The sequence below is a fragment of the Anser brachyrhynchus genome (assembly GCF_964034855.1).
Source record: "Anser brachyrhynchus genome assembly, chromosome: 1".
Classification (NCBI taxonomy): Eukaryota; Metazoa; Chordata; class Aves; order Anseriformes; family Anatidae; genus Anser; species Anser brachyrhynchus.
The window spans coordinates 145771902-145797197 of record NC_137694.1 but is presented as its reverse complement, the minus strand read 5'-3'; the positions used below and the strand labels follow the sequence as shown (position 1 = coordinate 145797197).

The 25296-nt window shown below is 38.9% G+C and overlaps 1 protein-coding gene across 2 annotated transcripts in view; it reads left to right on the top strand.

Moving 5' to 3' along the window:
* The window catches only part of UXS1 (UDP-glucuronate decarboxylase 1), a 58156-nt gene that overhangs the window by 31043 nt on the left and 1817 nt on the right, over positions 1–25296 (top strand). For both annotated transcript variants that reach the window (XM_080603758.1, XM_080603759.1), the window contains exons 7-14: positions 641–745; positions 2207–2266; positions 4048–4169; positions 14429–14548; positions 19303–19346; positions 20588–20648; positions 22067–22124; positions 24159–24262. In XM_080603758.1, the coding sequence (XP_080459884.1) occupies positions 641–745; positions 2207–2266; positions 4048–4169; positions 14429–14548; positions 19303–19346; positions 20588–20648; positions 22067–22124; positions 24159–24262 (674 nt within the window). The remainder of the gene's footprint in view (positions 1–640; positions 746–2206; positions 2267–4047; positions 4170–14428; positions 14549–19302; positions 19347–20587; positions 20649–22066; positions 22125–24158; positions 24263–25296) is intronic.

Here is a 25296-nt window from a genome sequence, read left to right as displayed (position 1 = left end):
GTAATCTAAAATCCTATGTTATCCGTAGTACAGCATAGAACACCTCTGGAACAAATGCAGTGGATAGTGGAAAATGGAAAAAATTAAATGCCCATATCTTGGCATGTCCCTCACTGTTACTATTAAAATACAAATGTGATACTAATTCCGATGATATTTCACTGACAAGTGGCTTACAAAAAAGTTTATTTTTCCCCAGAATTTCCTCATAGTATTAAAAAATGTTTCTGCCGTCTTTGTTTGGGATTCCATGTGAAAAAAATTATTCTGAAGTTGGTAGCCACTTAAAAACTTAAGAAAAAAAAATAATGCATTCACTTTTGCAGCTTTTAAATGTTACTGAAGTACTCACTGCTAAAATTTGTACAAGTGAAAAATCTCAACAGACTTCTGGTTTTTGTGTCAACGGTGTGGATATGCATTATATGTTAGTTATTGTTTTACTAAAAATTAAGTCTTGATGTGGTACAACAGGTTTGCAAACACGTTGTATGTAGGTAGCAACATATGAGATGCTGAGTTCCAATGTAAGGAAATGCAGAAAGAAGTACTTGTATCTCAACTCTAATGCTTTCTCATTTAATATATCACACAGAAAAATAATAATGTTTTCTTTTCTCCCCTCTCTGGCTTTCTGTAGTGGACCAGATCTATCATCTAGCATCTCCTGCTTCTCCTCCCAATTACATGTACAATCCTATAAAGACATTAAAGACCAACACTATTGGGACATTAAACATGCTGGGTAAGTGGAAATCTTTTTTTTCTTCTTACTTAACATTGTTACATTAATATAACCTGTACATCGGTATTAAGGGGAGGATGAAACACGAGTCAAACATGGTAAAAATTTGCTTCTTTGAGAAAACATATTTTTCCCCTCTTTGAAGACTTGTGCTTTTCCTTTAAATGTATCTACAAATGAATTCATGGTCTGAATTTTTGGGTAGACCTGTGTGGTGCCAGGAGTTGGACTCAATGATCCTTATGGGTCCCTTCCAACTCGGGATATTCTGTGATTCTATAAACCCTGACAACAAGCAAGCTCAGCTAACAAAGCAACAGAACTTCATGCCTGTAACTTGGCTATGGAGTAACACCTGTGCCATAATTACAGAAAGTGCAGTTAAGAGCATGGGATTTTTATAGTGAAGTTATGCCAGTTACTGCACTTCTCACCTTGGTGACTGCAGAACAATCCCACACTTGCCATGAGTGACTGGGCCTTTCCACCACAGCAAAGGTTGAAGTAGGTGGAACTGCACTTGGTCTGTAAACCCCAAACTTAAGAGCACTTCTCCCTCTTGTGCACTCACTCCTTGGCTAGCAAATACTGAAAGGACATTTAATATCTAGCTTCATACTAGATAATTGCAAGGCAAAATTTTCAGCTTTCTCTGTTGGTTTTGATGCTGGGAATGGGCCTGTAAAAAGAAGGCATCAAGCCTTTGCTACTTTTTCCTCCCATCTTTAGTCTATTTGGCACGTGTTGCAACTTGAAATGGCTGTCAGTGATCCTGAGAGCGAGACAAAAAAGACTGCTGGGCCCTAGCCCATCTCACATTTGATATGCTAGTGGGTACAATTAAGATAATTAAATGATTTAGATGCTATGTGCTATTGGACAGTTGTATAACATAGCTGAAAGATACCTTTGATTGGCCATGCCAACTTGAAGGCCATAAGGGCATTGAAATGGAAGGCAGAGTAATCTGAATAGCTGGGTAAGATCACCCAGGCTCTTTAATGGAGCAGTAATTATTAAAAAATAAAAATAGAGGGAAACTGATAGTTTTTGTTCTATAACATGTTATTCTGTATGTTTCTTTATGTAGCCTAACTTTCGATTTCATTAATCATGGTACAGTATGTTATTTCTAGATTCCGATTTCATATTTGGAATGGTTTATGCTTCCTTGGCCTTTATTTAGGTGTGATATACTAAGTTCTTGGATCTTATCTTGGTGTAACATTTAGTTAACCAGAACTGAACGCATCACATGTGGATGTTTTACTGTTTCTCAGGTCTCCTAGCTTGAGATTGGAAGCTGCAGATGTGATTTACAGCTAGATTTATCTAGTGAGAGAAAGTGAATTCTCTTTAAAAACAATGCAAATTGGGATCACAATAAAGCAGTTAACATGACTGAAAGATTCCCGTACTTGCTCAAATTATGTTCTTCTTTCTCTGTTTCCCAAAATCTAGGATTAGCCAAACGTGTTGGAGCACGGCTGCTACTGGCCTCTACATCAGAGGTGTATGGAGGTAAGAAAGATTAAAAAATAAATAAAAAATCAGAGCTCTTGAGATACAAATACTGAAGGGTGCTTACAGATCTTTTGATGAATGATAGATATTTATCACTGTCTTAGCTTGAATTCTTTATCAGATTAAGTTATCAGTTTAAAATGTGGGCATGAGTACTTGCTTTAAATATCTCTAGTAAGAGCAGTGGAGGAAGGCTTGGACTGCTGTTTGCAATTTTCGTATGTCTTTGTTTATGGCTCTTTTTCAAAGGGGCTTGTAGGGGAATTTTTTAGTGTTGAACCCTAATTAAGATCCAGATGCCATAATAAAAACTTGTGAAGAAAGATCATTTGAGTAGCAAACCTGCATTTCTTTTCCCAGTGTACTTACAAATTGTATTCTTATGGTTCAGCAGTAGCCCTAGTGCAAAAGACAAGGGCATAAACTCCAATCTGAGAAAACAATGATTGTGCATGCATGCTCTTGCAGTGTTTCTTAAAATTTAATATTCAGCAATGGTATCATATCTCTTCTTCTTCCTTTTCCTATCACTAAGAAGTAAAGTAGTGAGAGAATTACCGATAGAACTGCTAGTTGGATGCAACAAAAATCTTTGATAATTTCTTGCACCATACAACAGACTATATGCCTAAAAGAGAAACTTCCTGCTGTTGTGAACTCCTGCTTAATGGCTAATAGCAGTGTTGCAAGGGTAATGGAGATACACAAGCACAGGCACCTGCTCAACATTAGTAGTTGTGGCTTTAAAAAATAACCAAGCAAACAAAAAGTACTCATCTCTGTAACAAGATGCAAAGATGCAGTGCAGATTTTGGGGGGAAAAAGAGCAGAAGAACAAAGAACATACCTCAAGGTGTACACTTTTGGTGGAATAACTTCAGTCAAGAAGAATCAAAGCATACACCCAAGCAAGAGATCAGAACTGAAGAGAATCAGAACTGACCATCATTGTTTGAGTTTTCTTTTTGACAAAATGGCCTCCAGCACTTGAAAGTTCAGAAGTAATGCATGCAAACTTCAAACCCAGTAAAAAGGGTAAGTCAGTATAGATAGCAAAGTGGGGAAATGGAACAAAGTGAGTGTATTGTTTCAAATATATAGAGCCTACAGGCAGACACACGCTGGGAGCCTCCCAGGGCACTCTTGTTTGGTTGTTTGTTTTTTTGTAATTGACTCCTACACTGGATCTAATTAGAGGATTGTCTAGCCTGATTGTGGCCAGTGATGGCTAGTAAAAAAGTGCTTAGGATAAATCAGAAGAAACATAGCATGTACACTGTGATATATCACCCTACTCTTTCTTTAGGAAATGCAATATTTCTCCGTCTTGCCATTTTTTTTTCCTGTGTTTTCTCTTATTTTATAAAACTTGAAGTCGCTTTGCTTTATTTATTTGCAAATACAGTAAAAAATTCTCTCTGTATAACCTATAATGTTTTCATGGAATTCTTTAGGGTCTTATTTGTGCCTCTGAGGTGGGTAATCTTTGCACAGAAGAGTTAAATTTAACCCTCTGTTCTCATTCTTCTATCGGAAAGCACAGGGCTGTTGTTTGCTTATGCTTGGTTACCTTACTAGAGTCTTGCATGTTCTATAATTGTCATTTTTCATGGTTCTAGTGAATATGCTTTTAATGAGTTATGTTGAAACTTAATATTTTTTAATGTATAGTTCAGAGAGAATCTGTTACTATCTAACATCAGTGATCCACCAGAAGATTCATTATATATAATCACCTTTCTGATAGAAGATCATTTAAGGTTTTTTTTCCTCCATAGATCCTGAAGTTCACCCTCAAAATGAGGATTACTGGGGCCATGTGAATCCAATAGGTCCAAGAGCCTGCTACGATGAAGGAAAGCGCGTTGCAGAGACCATGTGCTATGCATACATGAAGCAGGTATTAAATTTGTATCACATTTTGTGGATTTTCTATAATAATGAAGACCACATGTATGGCAAAACTGCAGTATATATATTTAGGGGTAGGAGAGCAAAAGAAAATGTCTTGAGTAGGAATGTTCATCCTGTGGCTACAAAATCTGTTTTTTCTTTAATGCAGAAGTTTTATTGTTCCCATATTCTGTTATTTCAGATGAACAGTGTTCTTCAAGAAAATGTGCTTTAGTCTTCTTGATAGACTTATTATGTCTCTCAGTATAATAGTTTTTAGACAGATTAAACTAAGATGACCTTACTAATTTGGGAGCCAGATAAGAGTTGCTCTAAGTTGGTCTTGTGCTGAAATGCTTTGCTGAATAGGGCAGTTACTGATAAACGTGGGATGTTTAGTGAGCATAATTGAAATCAGAATATATGTGTAAAAATTAGGAAGTTCTTTAATGGGTACACATATAAGAGCAATATATTCTAAATTGCTTTAGAAATGCCTTAAAAATAGATAGGTATTAATATAGCCCTTAATGAAAGGTATGAATACTCAGTTATGTAAGACATTTTTTCAGCCAAATACAGTAACACGAGGATTAAAATGAAGTTTAAAATATATTTTTGAAATGACACATGGCAATTTCCCTAGGTTTCATAATCAACAAGTAGAAACTACTAACTAACTAACTAACCCAGCATTGATTCTTTACATGCGTGTGAATCTTATTTAATTGCTATTCTACTGCTCTCTGGGAGACTATTCAATTAGAAAATGTGGCACATTAAAGAAAACCGTACCCCTGTTTCATGGTGTTTGCAGCTTTAATATACAAAGGTAAAAATCAATCAAACATAGTATATTCTTTAGAATTCTAAGCCTTTAATTAAGAAAATTCTAAGTGCTGTTTAAAAAAAAAAAACACACCTTGAAGACAGAATTAAACTTAAAAGCGAAGAATTTAAGAGTGGTATTTTAGTACAGAGGATGTAGCAATTTTCACTTAACTCTTCAGCCAGACAAAAGGAAATTCTGAAGGTTCATGTCTACTTTGTTCTCTTTTAAATCATTAAACATTTTAAAATATAAAATCAAAGTACAATGTGGTTGTACCGCTTGTGTTCAGAATGATGTCTTCTATATTTCACTGTAGAAGAACGTTCCTCATGGGCTTGGAAATGATGGATATAACAGTTTTTAACGAGAAATTCTTGTTCGGTAGGGTACTGAATTTTCTGCGAGTTTGTGGTACACACGTTCTTTTAGAAGGGCAAGACTGTAGGTCATTTATAAAACCATGGGCCTTGCATCTTAAAGCCACAGGATTAGTAATGATACTATCCCAAAAGTTCTATTCAGGATTTACAAAGAGTTATAAGGGTTTGTAAAGTGGAACTGCGGTGCACACATACATGAATTGAAAACTTAGGACATAAGTTCTCTATCCTGTGGGTAGCTCTGAGAGAGATACCATGTACTTTATTATAGATTAGGAGTCTGCCCGAACTTGTCACACCTGCTGAATATTCTGAAATATTTTTGAGTTTTTTCTTTTGTTTTTTAGATGATACACTGTTACCAGTAGTGGAAATATTATCCTTTGCTAGTGGAAAAGTCTGACTTCTACTATGAAAATGAGTATTCTGCTTTTTTGGGGGAGGGGTGTCAGGTAGGTGTGTCCTAGCACAAAACAATCATATATACAGGATTTCAGGATAAAATATGGATGGGGGAGAGGCCAGGGGGAAGCTTAAGCACATAATATTGCAGTGCAAATTTTGTGCTTTGTTCAGTTGTTGTCATTCAGTGTGCACGTAACTTTTTATAAAAATACGATTAGAATTATGGATCTGCCTAGAAGTTCAAAATTCATGAATGCTCCAACTCTGTGACTTAAATACTAGTCAGAATCTGACATTATCTGTATGGCAGTAATCTGGTACATTTGCTTAAACGTGTAAATACAAATTCGTACCACTTAAAATGCTTAGCATATTAAGGGTGTTTTGTGAACTAGATTTAATATCTCTTATACTATTCATATGGTAGGAAATTCTCCAGATCTGAAGCTATACTTCAGCTCACTGTGGAGTTGTGCGGGAAAATTTTAATCATCTGCCATTTGTTTCATCCTTTTTTTTTTTTTTTGCATATTGACTGCAACTTTACAAGCTTCAGTGGCAGCAAGTGGACTTAGCTTACAAGATATGATGATAGTTTTCAAATTGCCTTAGAATAACTTAGAATTCCAATTAAGAATTCCGTCAAATGTCCTCCTCAGAGTATAGAGTGAACTGAGTCATGGTAACCAAATGTTAAGTATTACCTTATTTAAGTGGACAAGGGTTATGGTCTACTTTATAGAATACTCTAATCAGGACTGTGAAGGTTCAAGAAGAAAAAGGCAAACTAGAGGTAAAGTTTGTTTTAGTAATGTGAGAGGATAACGCACACAAACTGATGTTGAAATCAGTTAATTATGGAAGTGCATTGCAATTGCAACCCTAGGGTGATTTCCTGTTGTATACAGAGTTGCACTTTTTTCTCTAATCTTTAATTCACAAAATGAGTTGGTTTTAGTAATCATAAAAAGCCTTGATGTGAAATGCAGGGGTAATGAAAACTGTTGATTGAATTGCAACTGAAAAGGCAATCAATAGTGAATAACCATGTAGTTATTGAGTAATTAGATAGAAAACACGTAGCTATGTTGGAATAAAGCAGTTCTCTTTTAAATGTCTTCTGGGAGTTTATCCTACATTCTCTAATTATTGCTAGCTATTTTCTTTCCTTGATACTCATTATAGATTTTTTTTAAGCATTCAGCATTTTTTTTATGTTGCCATATGAAGTTTGCTAGCAGTTTGCGTAAGAAAAAATGCAGAATTGATGATTTTGTGGAAGAATGGAGTTGGATTTACAGGAACTTGTGGCTCTGTCAGCATGAGGGCAGAAGAGAACCATAGAGCCATAGAATCATTAAGGTTGGAAAAGACCTTCAAGATCATCTGGTCCAACCATCACCCCACTACCAATGTCACCCCCTAAACAGTGTCCCTAAGCATCATGTCCAACCTTTCCTTGAACACAGAAGGGATGCCACCTCTCACCCAAGGGCTGAGGGGAAGGGAAAGAAGCACTCACACAACCGCTGAAAATTGTCAAGAGTTCTTTATTGCCGGGACACCTTGCAGGTAAGCCTGCAGGATGTCCGTGGCGTTTGGTGGCTCCAAGCTAATGCTTGGGATGGAGCCTGAGCGACAAGTAGGGAGCTCGCCAGGCACTGCTGCGACGCTGTTTGTGCGCTCGGATGGCAGGTAGCAAAGATGTGCCGGGGTAGTTCCAGGTCTGCTCTGGCCGAGGTGGATCCACTTCCATTGCCTCCTCCACATCTCCTGGTGGATCCATCTCCATGGGCTCCACGGTGTTTGGCAGAAGGACAAGCCAGTCCTTGCCCGGGACTGCCCACACGGGATGCCTTCCATTCGGAATGTTTTCAGGCCAGGGTACCGAACCAGGGCGTCATCCAGTTCCACACTGAGGTCCCATGCCACTGTTTGGTTGATTTCCGTCTATGGGTTCGATGTTGCCGTCTCTTTTACGGCCATGGCTGGGTCCCACACTGTGCTCTGGACGATAGGCACACCACTGCTCCCCACAGCTCTCTGTCTGCCGCTCCTGTCTTTGCCCCATGCCACCGTGGTGCCATTGGGAAGGCGCAGGCCCCCTGTCGCTGTGTGGCTGAGGGGGTGGCCTGTTCCCCGTGTCGCTGCGGTGCCACTGGTACCGTCTGTAAGTGTCTGTGGGCTGGGTGCCAGAGGTCCCTCAAGAGGTCCCTCAAGCACTGCTGTCTGTTGTGCTGCAGGCACTTTCCCTCTGCCCACGACACTCCTTCTCGGTGCTTCGTTGGACTGCATAGCTGTCCTCTCACACCAAGGAGGCCTGCCGCTCGCCTTGCTGCTTCGGCTCTTCGTCCTGCCACACAAGTTGGCTGTCAGAGTGCCTAGAAGCTCAGCAAATGGTGAGCCATCTGCAGGGGTCCTGTTTTATAGGGCCCGGAGCAAAGGCAGGGCAGTGGTGGCCACTGTGACTTCAGCAAGTCTCCGTGATGGAGTGGTGCACGTGTGGCCACAGGTGGCTGTGTTGGGAGCGGCCTGGAAGATGCCCTCGTGGTAGAAGGAGGAGGGTTGTGGGTGCTGAGGGCCCCTTTTCTGGGGCTGGTTCCTCTGGGCCATTTGGCTTGCCAGAGAGAAAGGCTGCCCCTCAGCCACAGAAAGACAAATCATTGCATATCATCAGGTCAACAGTTAAAAGCCCAGAGAATAGTCCTTTAATACCAGAGATGATGGTTACTGGTGATTGTATGCTAGGCCAAAACTAAACTGTAGTGATAAATAATATCATGGATCTCTTTACCTCTTTAGAAGCCGTGCAGAGAAGTTTCACATGCAGGAGTACTAGTGAGGCAAAGGTTGGAGCAGTAGTCTATAAGGTGATGCAGGCAATCAGCCACCTCAGGCACTGCCTGTAGGAAAGAAGGAAATGTAGGAAAGAAGACATGAAATGCTACAGCTATTCTTACTGCTGAGGGACCCCTGAAGTGCAGGTGTCATCATTACAGCTAGTGTCCTGATATTCTATACCAAGTCAATGAAATTCATAAAGAAAAAAAATCCACAGTTCCTTTCCTTTGCAAAGTTTGAGAGATCACACACTCACAGTTGTATTAATATTCTCAATAAGCGCAGCAGTTCCTTTGAAAATTTGAAGTACTGTTAGTTGGTTGCTTTTATCTTCTTTATTAACTGACTACATTTTGAAAGCAGAAACAGTGCTGCTTTCAACCATTGTAACTGAGTGATTCACAAATATGCTTTTATACTTTGGAAAAGAGAAGCCACAGATAATCGTAACTTTCTTATGCTCCAGTGAAGTCAAGTAGTGCAAACTAATACTTTAGAGATTAAATAATGCTAAGATTTTGTTGTTTGTTTATGTCACCATCTTACATTCCTTCTGGTCATCCATTGTTAACATCCACTGAGGAGAAGTGAGGTGAAAAAGGGGAGAAGAACCATGTCATGGCTGAAGCAGTCTCATAAAGATGCAGCCTGGCCTCTCATGGGATCATTAGTAGTAGGGAACCCCTCTGTAAGCGGACAGTTTCATTGTTAGAATATGTTTCTAAATCATATTAGTCCATCTGAGTTGTCAGAACTTTGTTACACAAACAGCATGTATACAATAGGAGATTTTTTCTGTCAGTGCAACGACACCATTTTTCCAGATTACTTGAAAATAAAGCAGGAAAAAATTGTCCGGTCTTCTTGCTCCTGTTCACACAAAATGGCTTCAATAGTGCTGTAGTATCCTTATTGTTTGTATGTGCTCTTTGCTGTTAACAATTACAAAAGAACTTTGTGCCATAGACAAGGTCAAAGCCATGGACTAAACAAATACAAAGCAGTTTCCTAAGAAAAGTCGGAATGCTTTTTGTGGTCTCTGTGCTCAAAGTTTGTGTTTTTTTTCCTTTCCTTTACCTTCCCTGCTGTGCTATAAGAAGTCCCATTTTCTGATTTCCTTCAGGTAAATGGAGAACTTAGTCCTTTGTTCCTGCTATTGTTGCACTGTTGTGCAAACTGAACTTTGAAGTCAAGAAAACTTTAAGCTTTTTATTATTATTTATTTTTATAGATCTATTCACATCAATAGGTTTAGTGAGCGTTTGAATAAGAATAGATCCGTAGAAGCATTCATCTTTTGATACAAACTGTGTTGTTTCTGATGTTTTTCTTCAATTTGGTACACCTCCTTTTTTTTTCTATAAGATGCATCTTCCTCATTCAGTCACTATTGCTCTGAAACCATGGACAAGGCATTGCCTTTTACCTGTAACTGTCCTTGTCATACTAATTCATGAACATAGCTCTGCAGAACTCTCCATGAAGCAGAAAACTAAAATTAAGTTGTTTGGAATATGTACTGTTACTTGTTTGCAGGTATTTCTGACCCTTACTGGAAGCTGTGTTAAAGCTCTCATTCACTGGATTTTATTTCACTGTTTATGTTAACTGTTTCTTTACATTCCAAAGCCATGCTGTTCAGTAAAATACTAAAGTTAAAATCCTTGTCTGAAGGGAATATGCTAAATAAATAAATGCACTTAAATGGGTACACATCCCTTCCCAGTGGCAATATCTCCCATCCAAATGTTGTTAGAACAGGCCTGTGTCTACATTGGCCATATACACTACATGCAAAAGGCATGCAAGCTGAGGCAAATGCTAAAATGTATCAGGGAAATAAAAAATAATGATATGAAGAGACCTTGAAGTGATGCAGTAGCTTCTCTAGTCTGGGAAGTGATTTATAAGCATGGTAATATTCAGCCATACTGAAGGTGTGCCTTGGTTGTGTTCGAGTCAGACAATTGTGATTGCCCTTCCTAGCTCGTCTGGGAGCTTACCATTTATTAAATTCAGATGTCAGCATCAGGATACGTTTGCAAAACAGTTCAAAAATCTTACTGTTACCTAGGAACAATTCTCATTTTGTTTATGCGGTAGGCAATACATATAAATATGTATATATATAAGGTAGCTTAGAAGTCAAAAAACACATCCTGGATGAACCATTGTGAACTCTCTGGTAGTTACTGTGCTGTGGTTACAGTTCAGGTCTTGGGGAAAAAAAAGTCAGAGTTATTTAATGATTTCTGAAACACATGAGAGAGAATATGAATCTCTAAGAAAGTGGCTAATAAAACAAGGGATGCAGGCAGCAATTTTAGTAATTTTAGCTGAAATATTGGTATAGACTTCTGTCAGGTCACAGTGTTATTCGTGCAACTTTCCAGGCTTCCCTGGCAGATTTTTTTTGTCAGTGAATCTCATTGTCTGATGGAGAGAAGACAATTTCAGCTTTTCTTCCCCTAATTTTATATGCAGGGAATTCTAATTCTTGCTTGCTGTTTAGATACATCCACAGACTTCACAAAGAAGAAAGTGTTTGACATTTTTAGTGAAAGAAGTTTGCCTGAAACTGTTATGAACTTGGCCACAGCATATGTTTCAGTAACGAAACCTCTTGGCATTTCGGTTATATTCTGTATTGATCTGTTTTCTGAGACAGTCAACACAGGGAGATAACTTTTCTTAAAAGGCTTGTAAAACCAAAATAGGTCTGTTTAAATTGTTATCATACCATTCTTGATAACTTGAAACTTTCTGGGGCAATGTTCTCCAGAACTAACTGGCAAAGACTCATGCTGAAGACTATGGAAAACTTTGTTCGTGTTTGGGGGGAACTGCATAGCTAATGCTGCTTTTTGACTGACGGCTGTAAAATATTCTGAGGTTTAGTTTGGGGTGGTTCCTTCAGTATGATTGGCTTGTACCCACCTGGTTTTATGTATTCCACCACTTTTACATTTATTCAGCGGAGGAATCTCTGTGAGCCGAAACAGTCTTTCCTGCATTTTTTTCTGTCTTCCCTTTCCTTCTTTGGAGGCATGGCCTCTGTGATTGTGTCCATGGTGGTGATAGAGTGAACTGAAGTGTCTTGATAGCCCCCAGTGCTGTGTTTGATTAGTTTGATCTCAGGCTCTTTTTAAGTTGCTCAAGGAACTTGCTCTCTGAATAATCTGCTGGAGGAAGACATAGTCTTAAGCAGTGGGGACAGAAGCCAGTTGGCCACATTTGATCTCGGTGTCAGGGGTTAGTCTCAAGCTCTCTTTTGTTGAGCAGTAAACATAGGACAAAGTAGTTTTCTCCTTTCTCTAGGCAGTAATAAAAAATTATACCTGACTTACTGCCAGAACTCCAGGGAAGTGATTGACTTTGGTGGTGGGAATACTGTGGGAGGTAGTCAGTTGTAATTAATATGATGTTGCTATTCGAAGTAACAGCACATAGGTAAGAGTACCACGAGTATTTGTAGGCAGTTAATACAAAAAGGGGTAAAAAAGTACTGAACATGCATAAAGGATCTGAAAGGAGATTCTCATGAAATGGTAAAAGAAAATTTAGGACAATTATTAAGGTATTGATGCCAAAATCTATTTGTGGAAGAGTTTCTTTTTGAGAAGACAGATCAGTTTTACAGGCACAAATGAATGTTCTGCTGCATAGAAAAGAGATTTTCAGAGCCGTATGCTGCTGAGAAAAGCTTTTTGAGACAACACTATAAATAAAAAGTTACTCATTTTAAAAGACAACATTACAGTTTTTTGTGGAAAAAAATAAATAGAAGGGAGAGGAAATACTGGATTCACTGTGACTATGAGTAAGTGCCTATACAGCATGTGTTGTTTTCCTTTTCTAGATCCCTCACTAGCTTCCAGCCAATACTGGAAAACAAGGCTGCTTCTGTAGCTTGTGCTGTACAAGAGAGGCTTTTTGGTCAGCATTGTTTAATGAGTTATTTTTATCTTGAGTACTAGCTTTAGCTTCCAAGTGTCTCATTTTCAGTACTTGTTAGTAATGGCAATATCTGGAAAGCCTATGTGAAATACAATCCCTCCCTGGAGGAGTCAGTCTCCTTTTAAGACTGAGTGCTGGGGAAAGCAGAAGAACAAGAAACTCCATCAGAGTATATTTTCAGATACAGTGAAGGCAATGGCTCTGTAACATGCTGCTGGAGGTGTATTTTTTGACATATTTTTCTAATTGCAAGTGAAGAACATGTTCCCAGTGGATGCATTTTGCATGGAAAGGGGCTCTGCTCTTCCCAGAGTATCTCAGCAGGGTGAAGTGGGTGTTGTGAGGCTACTTTTTGGCTCTGTTGTGGATGCAAGCTTGATGTGTAACAAGACGCAAGACTGTAGCTTTTCATATGGCACAAGTTATCTGCTTGGTTAGTGTTAGATTACGATATGCCTGCAAATATAAATAGCATTTGCTCATGAAACCTTACTTGCAGGTAAGCAGAGCTTGATGTTGCTTAGCGTTCTCCATACCAGGGATGCTGGGCTTTACCTTTACTACTTGGTGTTTCCCATTTGTCAACACCAAGTAATATCTAAAGCATTAAATGTGTCTTTGCCTCTCTGACTCTCCCATTTATAAAACGTTAATGCTACTGCTTTCACAAAAATTGTTTTAAGTATTAATTTGTTTATGAATCACTTGGAGCTCCAGAAGATAATACGAAATGTTGCGTGTATCATCTGAAGGAATAACTGAGTGTCTGTAGCTCCAGAAGCTTGTGCCTTTGAGTGCAACTGGTTCAGTTGAATCAGCAGCAGAAAGTTTGCTTAGTCAAAAAGTGTTTCTGGTGATTGATGCAAGGATGGATTTTTCTGGGAGGAGGAAGGACCAGGGAGTATGAAGAGGATGCATAAAACTGGGCTGAAGTTAAAAGCTTCCTCCCTGCCTTGTATCTATCATGGTAGCATCTCCTTACAGCATACCGTGCTGCTGTGAACTCATCCATAGCCAAAATGCATGCTTTAGCTCACAAAGGCCAAGCGTCCTTCTTGTGGGCTTTATCATGAACTGTGTCTTGTCCAAGTGAGTAAGTGTCAATAAACAGAAAACACTTGGAGAGAGATTACTTCTCACCTGCAGTCTCCCATTGTTAAAACGCTTTGTCCAGAGGCTTTCCAATTTCACGTTTATTGCATTTTGCTTTGAAGTTTTGCAAAATATCCTCCAGAAAGGTGTTCTGGGAATGACAGAAATGTGTTTTGGAGAAAAAAAAAAACATTAAGGTACTGAAGAGACCTGGATTATAATGCATGAATTTACACAGTTTAATAAGTAGCAGGGAGTTAAGCAACATTATGGTTGTGGTTACAAAGCCACTTTATAGCATTGGTAAGGACACTTAACCTGAAGCACACAATTTTTCTAATCTTTGGAAATGTTACCCTGGTATTATAATCTGATGATTGTGAGATTTCACTTTCCTGAAAAAAAAAAATCTACATAAGCCCCAGGTGGAATAAATTGTTGTTGGATGGGTGCTAATGAAAATCGTAAAGTTCTTGTTAGAAGAAAATGCCTGTGCTGAAATCATCAGCTGTTCTTACACTGATTTAGAATTTGCATTACAAATACTGAGAACTAGCATAAATTGTCTTGCTGTATGCACTGCAGTTTCCAGTAGCGTTGATGAGATGTTAGAAGTGTTTCATTGTGAGAAAACAATGTGTTTTAAAACTGTAGGAAGGATTCTAAGAAAGCTTTTGGATAGGGGAAAGTGAATTTGCACTTTTAGGAAGAAAGAGACTCTTACTAAGGTAGTAACATTTCCTTTTTCTTTGCCCACAGGAAGGAGTTGAAGTGAGGGTTGCCAGAATATTCAATACCTTTGGTCCTCGAATGCATATGAATGATGGTAGAGTTGTCAGTAATTTTATCCTACAGGCTCTCCAGGGAGAACCACTAACAGTAAGTAATGACCTGTCAGTGATGTCAAGAGTCGTATGTCTGTGTATCGTAAGCTTGTGTGCTGTGAGGGAGTCTGGATTTTAGAAAACATGGAGGTTACCCCACCCCCAAAGATATAATTTTTCAATATATCAAGCTCAAGCATATATAGTTATACGTCTGAGGGTGTGCTCTGTATTGATATTGCTTTCCCAGAAAGAAACAAGGCTACCAGCTGCGATCTGAGAAAGTATTTCCTGAAAGTATATCCTGAACTTGAATCTCTTGTCTGTCACAACTCTTCCATGTGGTCAGGTTTAAAGAATCACAGTTTTGTATTTCTTCCTGTTGAAGAACTGTATCTGAACTATTTCTGGAAGTTACGAATCAAAATGTCTTTTTGGAAGCTTGGCTATCAGCCTAAATTTTCTAGGAGTAACATAACATTAAACGCCTTCAAGCTACATCATCAAGAAAGCAGGCCAGAACTGGGTTTTGTTACCATTGACAACTGGTGTGGTATAGATGGCCCGCATCTATAGAGCTAAATTTTCCTGCCTTCAAAACAAGTTGCTACATCCAGACTGTTTGCTGGGAATGGTTCTTGGCTCTTGATAATACTTAAACGATGTCACAGCATTGTTTGGGAGAGCAAGAGCTGGCATGGGCCAGAATTCTGCCAAAGATGCTGCTGGTAGTTTAGCAATACGGACAGTGCCTGACCTATGTCAGGACACGGTTCAGTGGTAGACTTATCAGTGCTAGGTTAACAGTTGGACTTGATGATTTTAGAGGACTTTTCCCACCTAAATGATTCTATGTCCTAATCCTGTTTAGTTTATTGTTATAAAGTATTAAGTATGTATAAAATAAATGTGAGGAGACATCCTGAAATAGGGAGAAGTAATTTGGAATCTGAGATGGGCTGTAAACTCAGGGAAGCATTTGCAGTGTGAGAGACACACAACAGAATTTCATACTCATTTCTTAATGCTGCCTAGATTAGAAGAGTGAAGTGCCAGGACACCACTCAAAGGCTTCTGTACTCTTGTTCTGATTAATCACTAAAAAGTACCTGCTAACTGTTAAATAGCTGATAAATAACTAAAAAGTTGCCCCTCCGCAGGACAACTGTCTTGAGACAGAGATAGCATTCTTTCTGTTGGAGTCTGTAAAATCCACAGTTCAACCAGGACTTCCTCTAGGAAGTTGAAGACGATCAAGGAGGGAAAAGATGAAAATTCTTTGGCAACTCCCGCTACTTTGATTCTTGTAGGGCAAAACCTGAAACCATCATATGAGCCAGCACTGAGACTGCGGATGCCAGGGCTCAGTCTGGGGTAGGTGACAAACCTGTGAGCCAGCGTGCCTAGTCTGTACTGACAGGAGTCTTTTCAGCACTGAACAGGCTAATTGCACAACAACGTGTTTAGTACGGGTGTTGGGGAAATGAGTCTGCCACATGAATTTGTGCCCTACCTGTTTAGAAATAAGCATTTGCCAACATAATTTCTGCAGTTTACGTGCTGGGACTGTGATCTTAAGCAATCAGAGGAGGAGGAGACGTTATTTGCTAATAGTCATCAAAAATAAGTAGTCAACTCTTGTTTATTTTTTTTGTTTGGCTGGAATTTTACATTTTGTACTACTGAAAGCTCATCTCAAGAGACCAGCCCCATGGGTTCTTTTTGTGGCAAAACTGCACTAAAATATGATCTGAAATGTTTGAGTGTCGTACATCAACAATAAATTCTGATCCCCCCCCCCCCACACACACACACACACCTCAGATCGTGGCAAGAATGAAGTGAATTATGATATAGTGAGACTCCATTTCCTGTCTGTATATTAGCACAGCTACTGTAATTTATTTGGGAATAAATGTTTTTCCAGGCAGTAAATTTGCCTAGACTGAGGGTGTGTATTAATTAGTAAGCTTCGAGATCAGAGGATCCGTTAGCAAGGCTGTCTGTCTGGAAGAAATTATAGGGATGCTTCCTTTTTGTTTTTGCTTGCAGCATTCAAAATTTCATTCCTTGTGTCTCAGAAACAACTAGTTATTGATGAAAAATGCAAAGCTTTGACAGAAATACGCACTTTTCAAACATGAATGTTGTGCCAGCCACCATGCAGCCAGGGTAATTAGTTGCCTGAAAACTGCTTTGTTCTTTCCATCTGTTTGATGGTGCCCTAGATTTGGGACTGATCTGTAATGCTTTGTGGGATAGAAGAAATGTTTGTAAAAGGCAAGTCCCTGAACCAGTCCTTTCTTGATGTGATCCTTCTGACGTTACAGTGCAGCAAGCAGTCCATCAGACTGCCCACATCTATCATAGTAACTTAAACCAAAGCAAGTGCACAGTACAAAAATCCACATGGGATTATTTTTCCTCTCAAAACATCGAAAAACTTCCTGTAGAGAGTTTCCTTTTCTTACCCACTCAGGCATCTCCCAAAAGCAAGCTGCAGGCTGAGGCTGGTTCTGTTTGTTGCAAGACAGTAAGCAAATGGAAGCAGACGAGAGATGGAGCTTTGTGCTTTGAGACTTCTGATTCTTGAAGGACTTGGCTGTATCAAAATACATATGTGTAACCATATACTTATTTACCAGTACCGTATGCTTCCAGGATAGTGTCCTGGGGCATAAAGTTTGAGCTAATAAATGATATTTAGAAAGCTTATCTAGCCTATAAAAGATCAGAAGGTTCTTCCATCTGTTATGTTTGCTCCCCTAGTGCATGGATGTAGTGAGCTTTTGCTGTATTTGGCTTCTAAAACACTTTTTTATCCGAGCTGCTCAAGTTTTATTGAAAGTAGTCCTGTAATCTTTTATAACTAGAACTGGGTGAAAACACTACCTGGAAGTTTTTTGGAAATTTACTCCATTATTAAATATAGAGTAGTTATCATGTTTTAAAACATGTAATCCTTGGGATATTTCAGACCATCAGTAAGTCTAGAGTCAGTGCTGTTCTTTGGGAGGCAATTTTTTTTTCTTCTGTTGTAACTGCAAAGCTGTCTAGACTTTATCAAGAAGGTAATAGAGGATAAAATAAAGGATTTTGCCTAGCATCACTGTTCCATAGGGAGTAACACTCTGCCATTAAAAATGACTGTACATGAGAAGAGGGCTAAGGGGAGAGTTGTTTAGCTAACCAGGTCAAATAAAATGAATTATCATCAAGGAGCAGTAGTTGAGACCAAAAAAATTTGTACTCTTGTATTATCACAGAATTTGGCTGACAGGAATATCTAGTATTGACCTTTTTAGAAACCACATGTGCTCAATCTCTTGGTTCAAAGTAGTTGTTCAAGTGGAGTAAATCGATCTCACAAAGTGCAAACAGTCTTTTTAACTACCTGCCTTTAAGAAATTACAGCCTATGCAGACATGACCGTCATTGCATTTTATTGTTGTAAAGGAAGGATTTATTAAGAGAAACTAAAAGGGGAAAACTGCATTGTATTTTCCAGCTACTACCTGCATGTAGGAGAGGTAGCCACGTTGGGTGACTTTGCACAAATCATTCACAAATGACTTAGTTGTATAAAACATATTCCATGAGCCAAAACAAGGCAAACAGGAAGCTTTATATGTACATAAAATGCAATTCCTGTTTGCTTTGAGAGGCCACCAAGCTGTTGATGTGTTCTCTTACTATATTTCTCTCAGTGGATTATTAGGTAAATGCTTAAACACCCAAATCCTCAGGATCTTACCCAGTGCCTACTGAAATGTGAATTCTTTGGACTTTGAATCTGCCACAGACAGCAGGCTTAACAAGCAACAAATGATGGCTTGTATACCAATTCTGCTGTCTTTCCTGTCTCCTAAGAAAGCAAACATGCTTTCAATTTTGTTATTCCAAAAGGCTTTTCTGTTGTAGCAGTTTGGTGGTAAGATGTATGTGTCCTCACTCAAATTTAAGTGTTTTCCCCATTTAAATATGCCTGCCCATAACTTTCAGAATTTAAGTATTTGTTTATTTATGTTTAGTACTGCACACAATTAAACTGTAAACAAAAAAAGTCTGATACTGTTATGTGCATTTTAAGTATGCTTTAACGTCTCTTTTGAACTTAAACAACTTTCTTGCTCGAAAGTGTTAACGCATAACCAGAGAACACACACACACGCACACCATGATTTTGGAGAAAAAAAAAATCCGTACAGATGATTCTGGGAGTCATATTCAACTAGAAATTATTCTACCTCCCATTTCTTCAGGTAGTAATATTTAGAGAGCTGCATGATTTTTTTGGTGGTGTACTGATTCCTTGAAACACTTATTGCTATTTTTTTCTTTACTATTTTTTTTTAAAGACCATGAATGTTTGGTGGTCTCTTTGAAGTTGGCTGTTGTTAAAGAGCAAATAAAAATTGCTTGTCGTAACCACATCTTAGTATTCTGAGGTTTGCTCTAAATATTTGGTGCTCTTTTCTGGTTGAGTGCATGCTACAGCCTTTTTCAACGTTCCAGGAGAGGACAAAGCATCGCTGTGTCCTAAACTGCTAAGAATGTTGCCTACATGCAGAAGTCTGAATTAATGAGATGCATAAGGGTATATTTACCGGAGACACTTCCAGGAACAAAAAGACCTTCAAAGAATTGATCCTTTGCCAAAAGACTTTGCAAACACATCTTTTTCCATTTCTGTAACACAAAGCTTGTGTCTCAGGTGCTTTTCCTTTGGACTTCTTACTGGGAAAAGATAATTGCGCTAGGGAGGACTTTTACACTTCTGTAACTTCTCTAATTTTCATCTGGTTTTAGGTCTATGGACCTGGAACTCAGACAAGGGCTTTCCAGTACGTCAGGTAAGCCTTGTTCATGCTGTCTGATATTTATTTGCTTCACTTGATGGTTCTTTGAGCTTGGCTACATAGTTTGTACTTCATTTTAATCAATAAAAGAAATTATTTTCATTTTTAGGCAAGCTTTACTTTTAGAATGGAGACACTGAAGTTTCCTAAAATATCAGGAAATAACACATCAGTTGGTTCAGAGCTTTGAATTAAAATAGTAATGTGCTCTTCCCTTAGAGGGACAGCAAGTACTTGGTAGGTAGGTTTTTGATGCTACTTTAAGTCTGAGCAGTTTAAGTCCTTGAGTTTTAATGCAATACTGCCACCTTGTGTTTTTCGGGGTACTATATGTGTATTACATATTTCATTATTGTATTGCTTGTATTATTCCCTTCTGCGGGAAGGAACAGGCTGAGGAGGTATTGCTGTAGATAACATCTGCAGCATAAGCAAGGCCAGAATGTATTTGAACTAATGAAAAGTGAATCTAGGCGTTAGAGTCTTCTGTCTCGCTTGCTAAATTTCAGAGCCAGGCTTCTGGGTTGCTTTCATCATGCTGCACTTGGTGGAAATGTTGTTCTTCCCCTCTGCTGAAAGTAATAACAGTGTTGATAGAAGCTATGGAAACCCAGATCAGTTCAAAGCATCCACTCCTTTCGTGATTTTAAGCTGTAATGAAAGATACCTGGATTTGTGTGTCCAGGAATAAGCTGATAAATTTGCTGATAATCCAAAATAACTTTGGGTTATTTTCTGGGGGAAGGTAACACCAAAATACTCCTTTTAATAAAATTGTCTTAAAATTTTCTGAAAGTGAGAAGACACTTCAAAAAACAAACTGCAAAGCAGGTAGTGGTGGTGTCATGTGCCTCTGTCTAACAACTTAATCTGTTTGAAACGGGCTTCTGTTAAGTTTGGGTACTGGAGCAAAGAGAAGTTATTAATTGTTTCTGAATAATGTAGTTTTTCTTGATTTTCTTTCATGTGCTCAGAGGAATTGTAGCCATTATATCCCAGACATAATCACCCTTTAAAAATAACCTGTAATTCAGTGTATCTTACAACAGGGACTGTGGAATAAATAACTAAGGAAACATGCACCCCTTGAAATATATGCTGTAAATCTGATTTCAGCATTTCTCAGCTGACTGATCTGCTTTACTGGAGCTCTGTGGAGGCAGCTCTCTTTTTAGACAAGAACATTATTTATAGGGAAGTGGAAATTGCCTCAATCTGTTCTTCCCTTTTTATAGTGATCTTGTGAATGGGTTGGTGGCCTTGATGAACAGCAATGTCAGCAGTCCTGTCAACTTGGTGAGTATGAGAGCTCCACTCCACTGTGTTTACTGTACAGGAGCCAACATCCTCTGTTTTCCTCCCTGTTACTGATGCTGATTTCTAGAAGAAATAAACAAAGCAAAAAATCTCTTTCCATTATGAATAAACCCTGTGTTCTCTTTATAAATATGAAGAATGAGCACCTAGGTGTTGAGATGTGATAGTTTCAAGAAGATGAGAAATTTGCTATATTGTTTTTTGGTTTAGCAAGAAAATTCACGTAATTAGAATATGAAAGAAAAAAATAGAACAGGATGCCAAATACAACCAAGAAAATAATTGAACTCTAAAAGCACTGAAGCTCTTATCTCTGAACAAATGGAAATCACTTCGTACTAGCTTTGATTGGAGGAAAATGGGATAGTATTTGATTGTGTAATTTTCTAATATTGATTAAGGTTGCTTAGAAATTTTTTTAAATAGGATGTTTGCTTTGTCCCATTTGTTATCGCTTATCCTCAGCAGTGGATATAACAGTACAAAAAGGATGCATATGCTAGGTCAATTCTATGTATGTCAACTTTTGCCAAATCAAGTACTCAACTCCGCAGGGCAGTTCACTTGATTTTTCTTTTTTTCTTTTTTTTTTTCAATTGTGGCTGTAAGTTCATTTCTGTGTTTCTATCCAAATGTTGATATTTTTTAGCCCCATCACATGTTTTGCCTCCAGAAAACTCAGCTTTTAGATCTGTATATAGCTAAATGTTTAGCTGCAGGTCAAACAAGATGTATTAAGAAGTGTGTTAAAACAAGGAATTCTAAAGGTGGAAGGAGTTGAGTCTGATGAAGATGAGCTAATGCTAACAGGAAGCTTTCAATGTTTTATTCCGAGATGTTGAGATGTTTCTTATGTGCAGGTTGGTTGAAAAATAATGTGAGCATTAAGAGCAATATTGTATAGGAAAGCAGGTAGCCCAAATACTTATTTTTATGCAAGATGCAGTAAATTCAGAAGCAATTGTTTGCAGTGAAATTGGTTGCTTTTTCCAATGTGGGTGAACTGCGAACTTGGCATTCTTCTTTAAATGAAGTCTTCATTATATTGTCTGTCCTCAGCTCAGCAAAGTTCTTGAGTCCATACTTCGAACCAATGATGTGGTTGTGTGGGCTCCTGAATTGGAGCACGTAGCATTACTGTAATTAAGAGGTGCGTTTGCCCATTCGTTACATATTGATTTTTGGGTACCTCCATTCATACATTGAATTACCAAGGCAAATGTGATGGAGGGCAGCTTTTCTAATGAATATTCAGCTTGTCAGTTAGAATAGAAATGAGGTATAATGTTGAGCTTTTTCAGTTTAACATGACCTTTTTAGAACTGTCTCATATCAGAAAGCTAACATGTCTTAAGGTGTTCACTTGCTGTTGTAATGAATATTCCTCCCATTTCCAGGGAAACCCAGAAGAGCACACTATCCTAGAGTTTGCCCAGTTAATTAAAAAACTTGTTGGTGAGTATGAGTAATTCTTCAATGAAGCTCATGAAGCACTCTTTGTTAAGATTATTATTTCTTGATTAGTGTATGTAATATATGGATAATTTAATTGGTCTTTGGATTTCTTAATAACCTTATCAAAGTCAATTGTATCCTGACCATATAATTAAATACTAACTAGATAATCCAAATCCTCTGAACTGTATGTAAAAGACTGCATGAATAGTTGAATGAATACATTCTTTCTGTGTCTGTGTGATCTATACCAGTAATTTTACATGTTTATGCAAGTTACTAGATAATTACCTAAAAGTGAAGAGTCTTCCTCACTGCATGCTGTGAAAACATCTTACATCCTAGCTGAAATATGGATACTTCAGCAAGGTGGTTCTTCACAATCATGCAGGCTGTTCTCCTTCAATTACCATTAAAAAGCTTCATGCTGTGGTGACAGTCTTTCTCTACTTTTCTTTGATCTACCAGTGACTTGTGCAAGCAATGCCAGCTCCTCCCTTGTTTGTGGCTTGGAAGAAAATACTGTGGCTTTCCCTTCGTACTTGCTCTGATATCTGTAGCAAATCAGAACTCTCAAGAATGGAAGCAAATGGCTGTGCGCAGTCCTCTAATGTGGCTTCCTCATGAGATGAAGCATGCTGGTGCCGTTAGCCAAGGGTTTTTAATCTGTAGACTCCACCAGTGCTTCTGAGGGATCTATAAAAGCTGCCTGAAAAAGACAGGTTCAAACATGCAGTACAGAAGCTGATGCATGTGATGTTTCTAATAGAGGACTATCCCCACTGGAAAACGTTTGAGTCTACAGATCAGGGAGGGAAATTGAAAATCACAGCACCAAACCCACCTGGCAGATGAAATAATCTTTACCTTGTCTGTTCACAAACAGCTTGACTTGTTTCAATCTGCCTGGAGAGGCAATTTAATTCTACATCCATAAAATCTCACAGTAAAATGGCACGTAAACTGTTTGCTAGATTTCATTATATAAGTTGTCCTATATGCGTCTTGTCATGAGGAAAGACAAGTACTGTGGGTATTGAACAATCAGACTGAGAAGTATGAGCAAAGAACAAGTGAAGTCTTTTCGCAAGGCAAAAGCGCTCACAGCATCACAGAACAGTTGAGGTGTGGGAGGGGACCTCTGGAGGCCGTCTGGTCCAACCCCCCAGCTCAAGCAGAGCCACCTAGAGCAGGCTGCTCAGGACCATGTCCAGGTGGTTTTGAAGTCCTCCAAGGAGTGAGACTCCACAACCTCTTGGGGAAACCTGTTCCATTCAGCAGTTACCCTCACAGTAAAAACGTGTTTCTTTATCCTCAGAAGGAACCACCTGTTTCAGTTTGTGCCTGTTGCCTCTCATCCTGTCTTGGAGCACTGCTGAGAAGGGTCTGGCCCCATCCTCTTCACACCCTCCATTCAGATACTTAACCACATTGATCAGATCCTCCCACATACAGGACTCTACAAGTCCTTTTGATGAGCTTTGTGAGGTTTCTGTCAGCCGGTTTCTAGTGTGTTAAGAATGCTGGACAACAGCACAGTCCTGGTATTGGTGTACCAGCCACTTGGTATTGACCCCTGGGGTACATCAGTGGTTACGGGCCTCCAACTAGACTTTGTGTCACTCACCAGCACCCTCTGGATCTGGCCTCTTAGCTGTATGTCAGCAGCCTGTCTAGAAGGATCTTACAGATACAATGGCAAAAGCCTCACTGGGGTCAAAGTGGATGCTCTCCCCTTATCTACGGAGGCAGTTATTTCATCAGAGAAGGTTATTCAAGTGATCGAGCATGACTTCCCTTTTGTGAATCCATGCTGAAATCTTTGTGAAATGTTTTTGTGAATCCGTGCTGTTGTAGGGCAGCTGGTTCACCCAGCTGTTGCATACAATGCAGCTGTGTCTGTGGAAGGCGTTTCAGTGGTACGATTACAAAGCAGAAAACGGCAGAGAGACCTAATGCTTCAGTAGGTAGAAAAGACATAAATGCAAAGCATAGTGAATTGCAGATGATAACGCACAGTCTCTTGTTTGATAGGCAGTGGGAGTGAAATCCAGTTTCTCTCAGAAGCACAGGATGACCCTCAGAAACGAAAACCTGACATCAGAAAAGCAAAGTTATTGCTTGGCTGGGAACCTGTGGTATGTACAGCTGTATTACTGTTTTTGTGTGCGAAAACACAAGGAGGCGTACCACGCGATAAGGATATCTTTAAGTTTTCAGAATATTTGCTTAATACAATCTCCAGGACAGTTCTTAAAAGGCTGTACAGTGCCTGTAGTCTATCATAAGCTGCCCTTGCTCGTGATTAATGAACTGCTGGGTAAGATTGCATGCCCTGTGCCATGCAGAAGAGCATATTAGTACTGGCATTTTTAACAAACTTAAGTAGGAAGAAAAATATCATAGGCATTTTAACTTTTTCGCATGCATATTCTAAAGTGGCTGCCTCCTGTAAGCCTGACATTCTCTGAAATACGTTGTACATAGTTATGAGAGCCTAATGAGTTTGCTGTTGCTGCCCTCATTCCTGTTTTCCTGTAGTAACGTGCATTATGGAAGGAAAAGATTGCTTTTAACTTCATTAGAATATTTTTGGAAAATCTGTGGAGTAAGACTCGTTTTAAGATAGTTGATAACAACATTGCAACCAAAACATTTGTTTGGGTTAGTGGGGAGAAATATGAGAATCGGATGTTCTGTTCTGTTAGAGTTCGTTTAAAGGGAACTATGTGAAACTTGGGCAAAGTAAAATATGAACCTAATCAGGGAGAGCTGACACTCTTCATTCTTTTATTTCTTTTTATTTTAAGTTCTGGTGGACGGAACTTAAACCAGAATAAGGAACTCTTATTTTGGGCTACAGGTATCATATGTAGAGATGTTCAGAGCTTGTTCTCTGTGTAGATAAGCTTGGAACATGCTCAGGGCTAGCTGAACTTGTCTTACCATCCACAATAAAGTTTGTCCACCTCTGAAATTTGGTTATTAGCCATCTGACGTGGCCCAGATAGGGATTATTCTGCATAGCTGATACGTAAGAATTGCAAAATTCCCATGATCACTGTTACTTTCCTTCTCACCCTTTCTGGTGAAGTTAATTGTGCAAATCTATAATGAAGCAGAGTGGATGATGAGCTGTTTTGGTGGTGAGGTAAGGCCTATTCAATCCCTA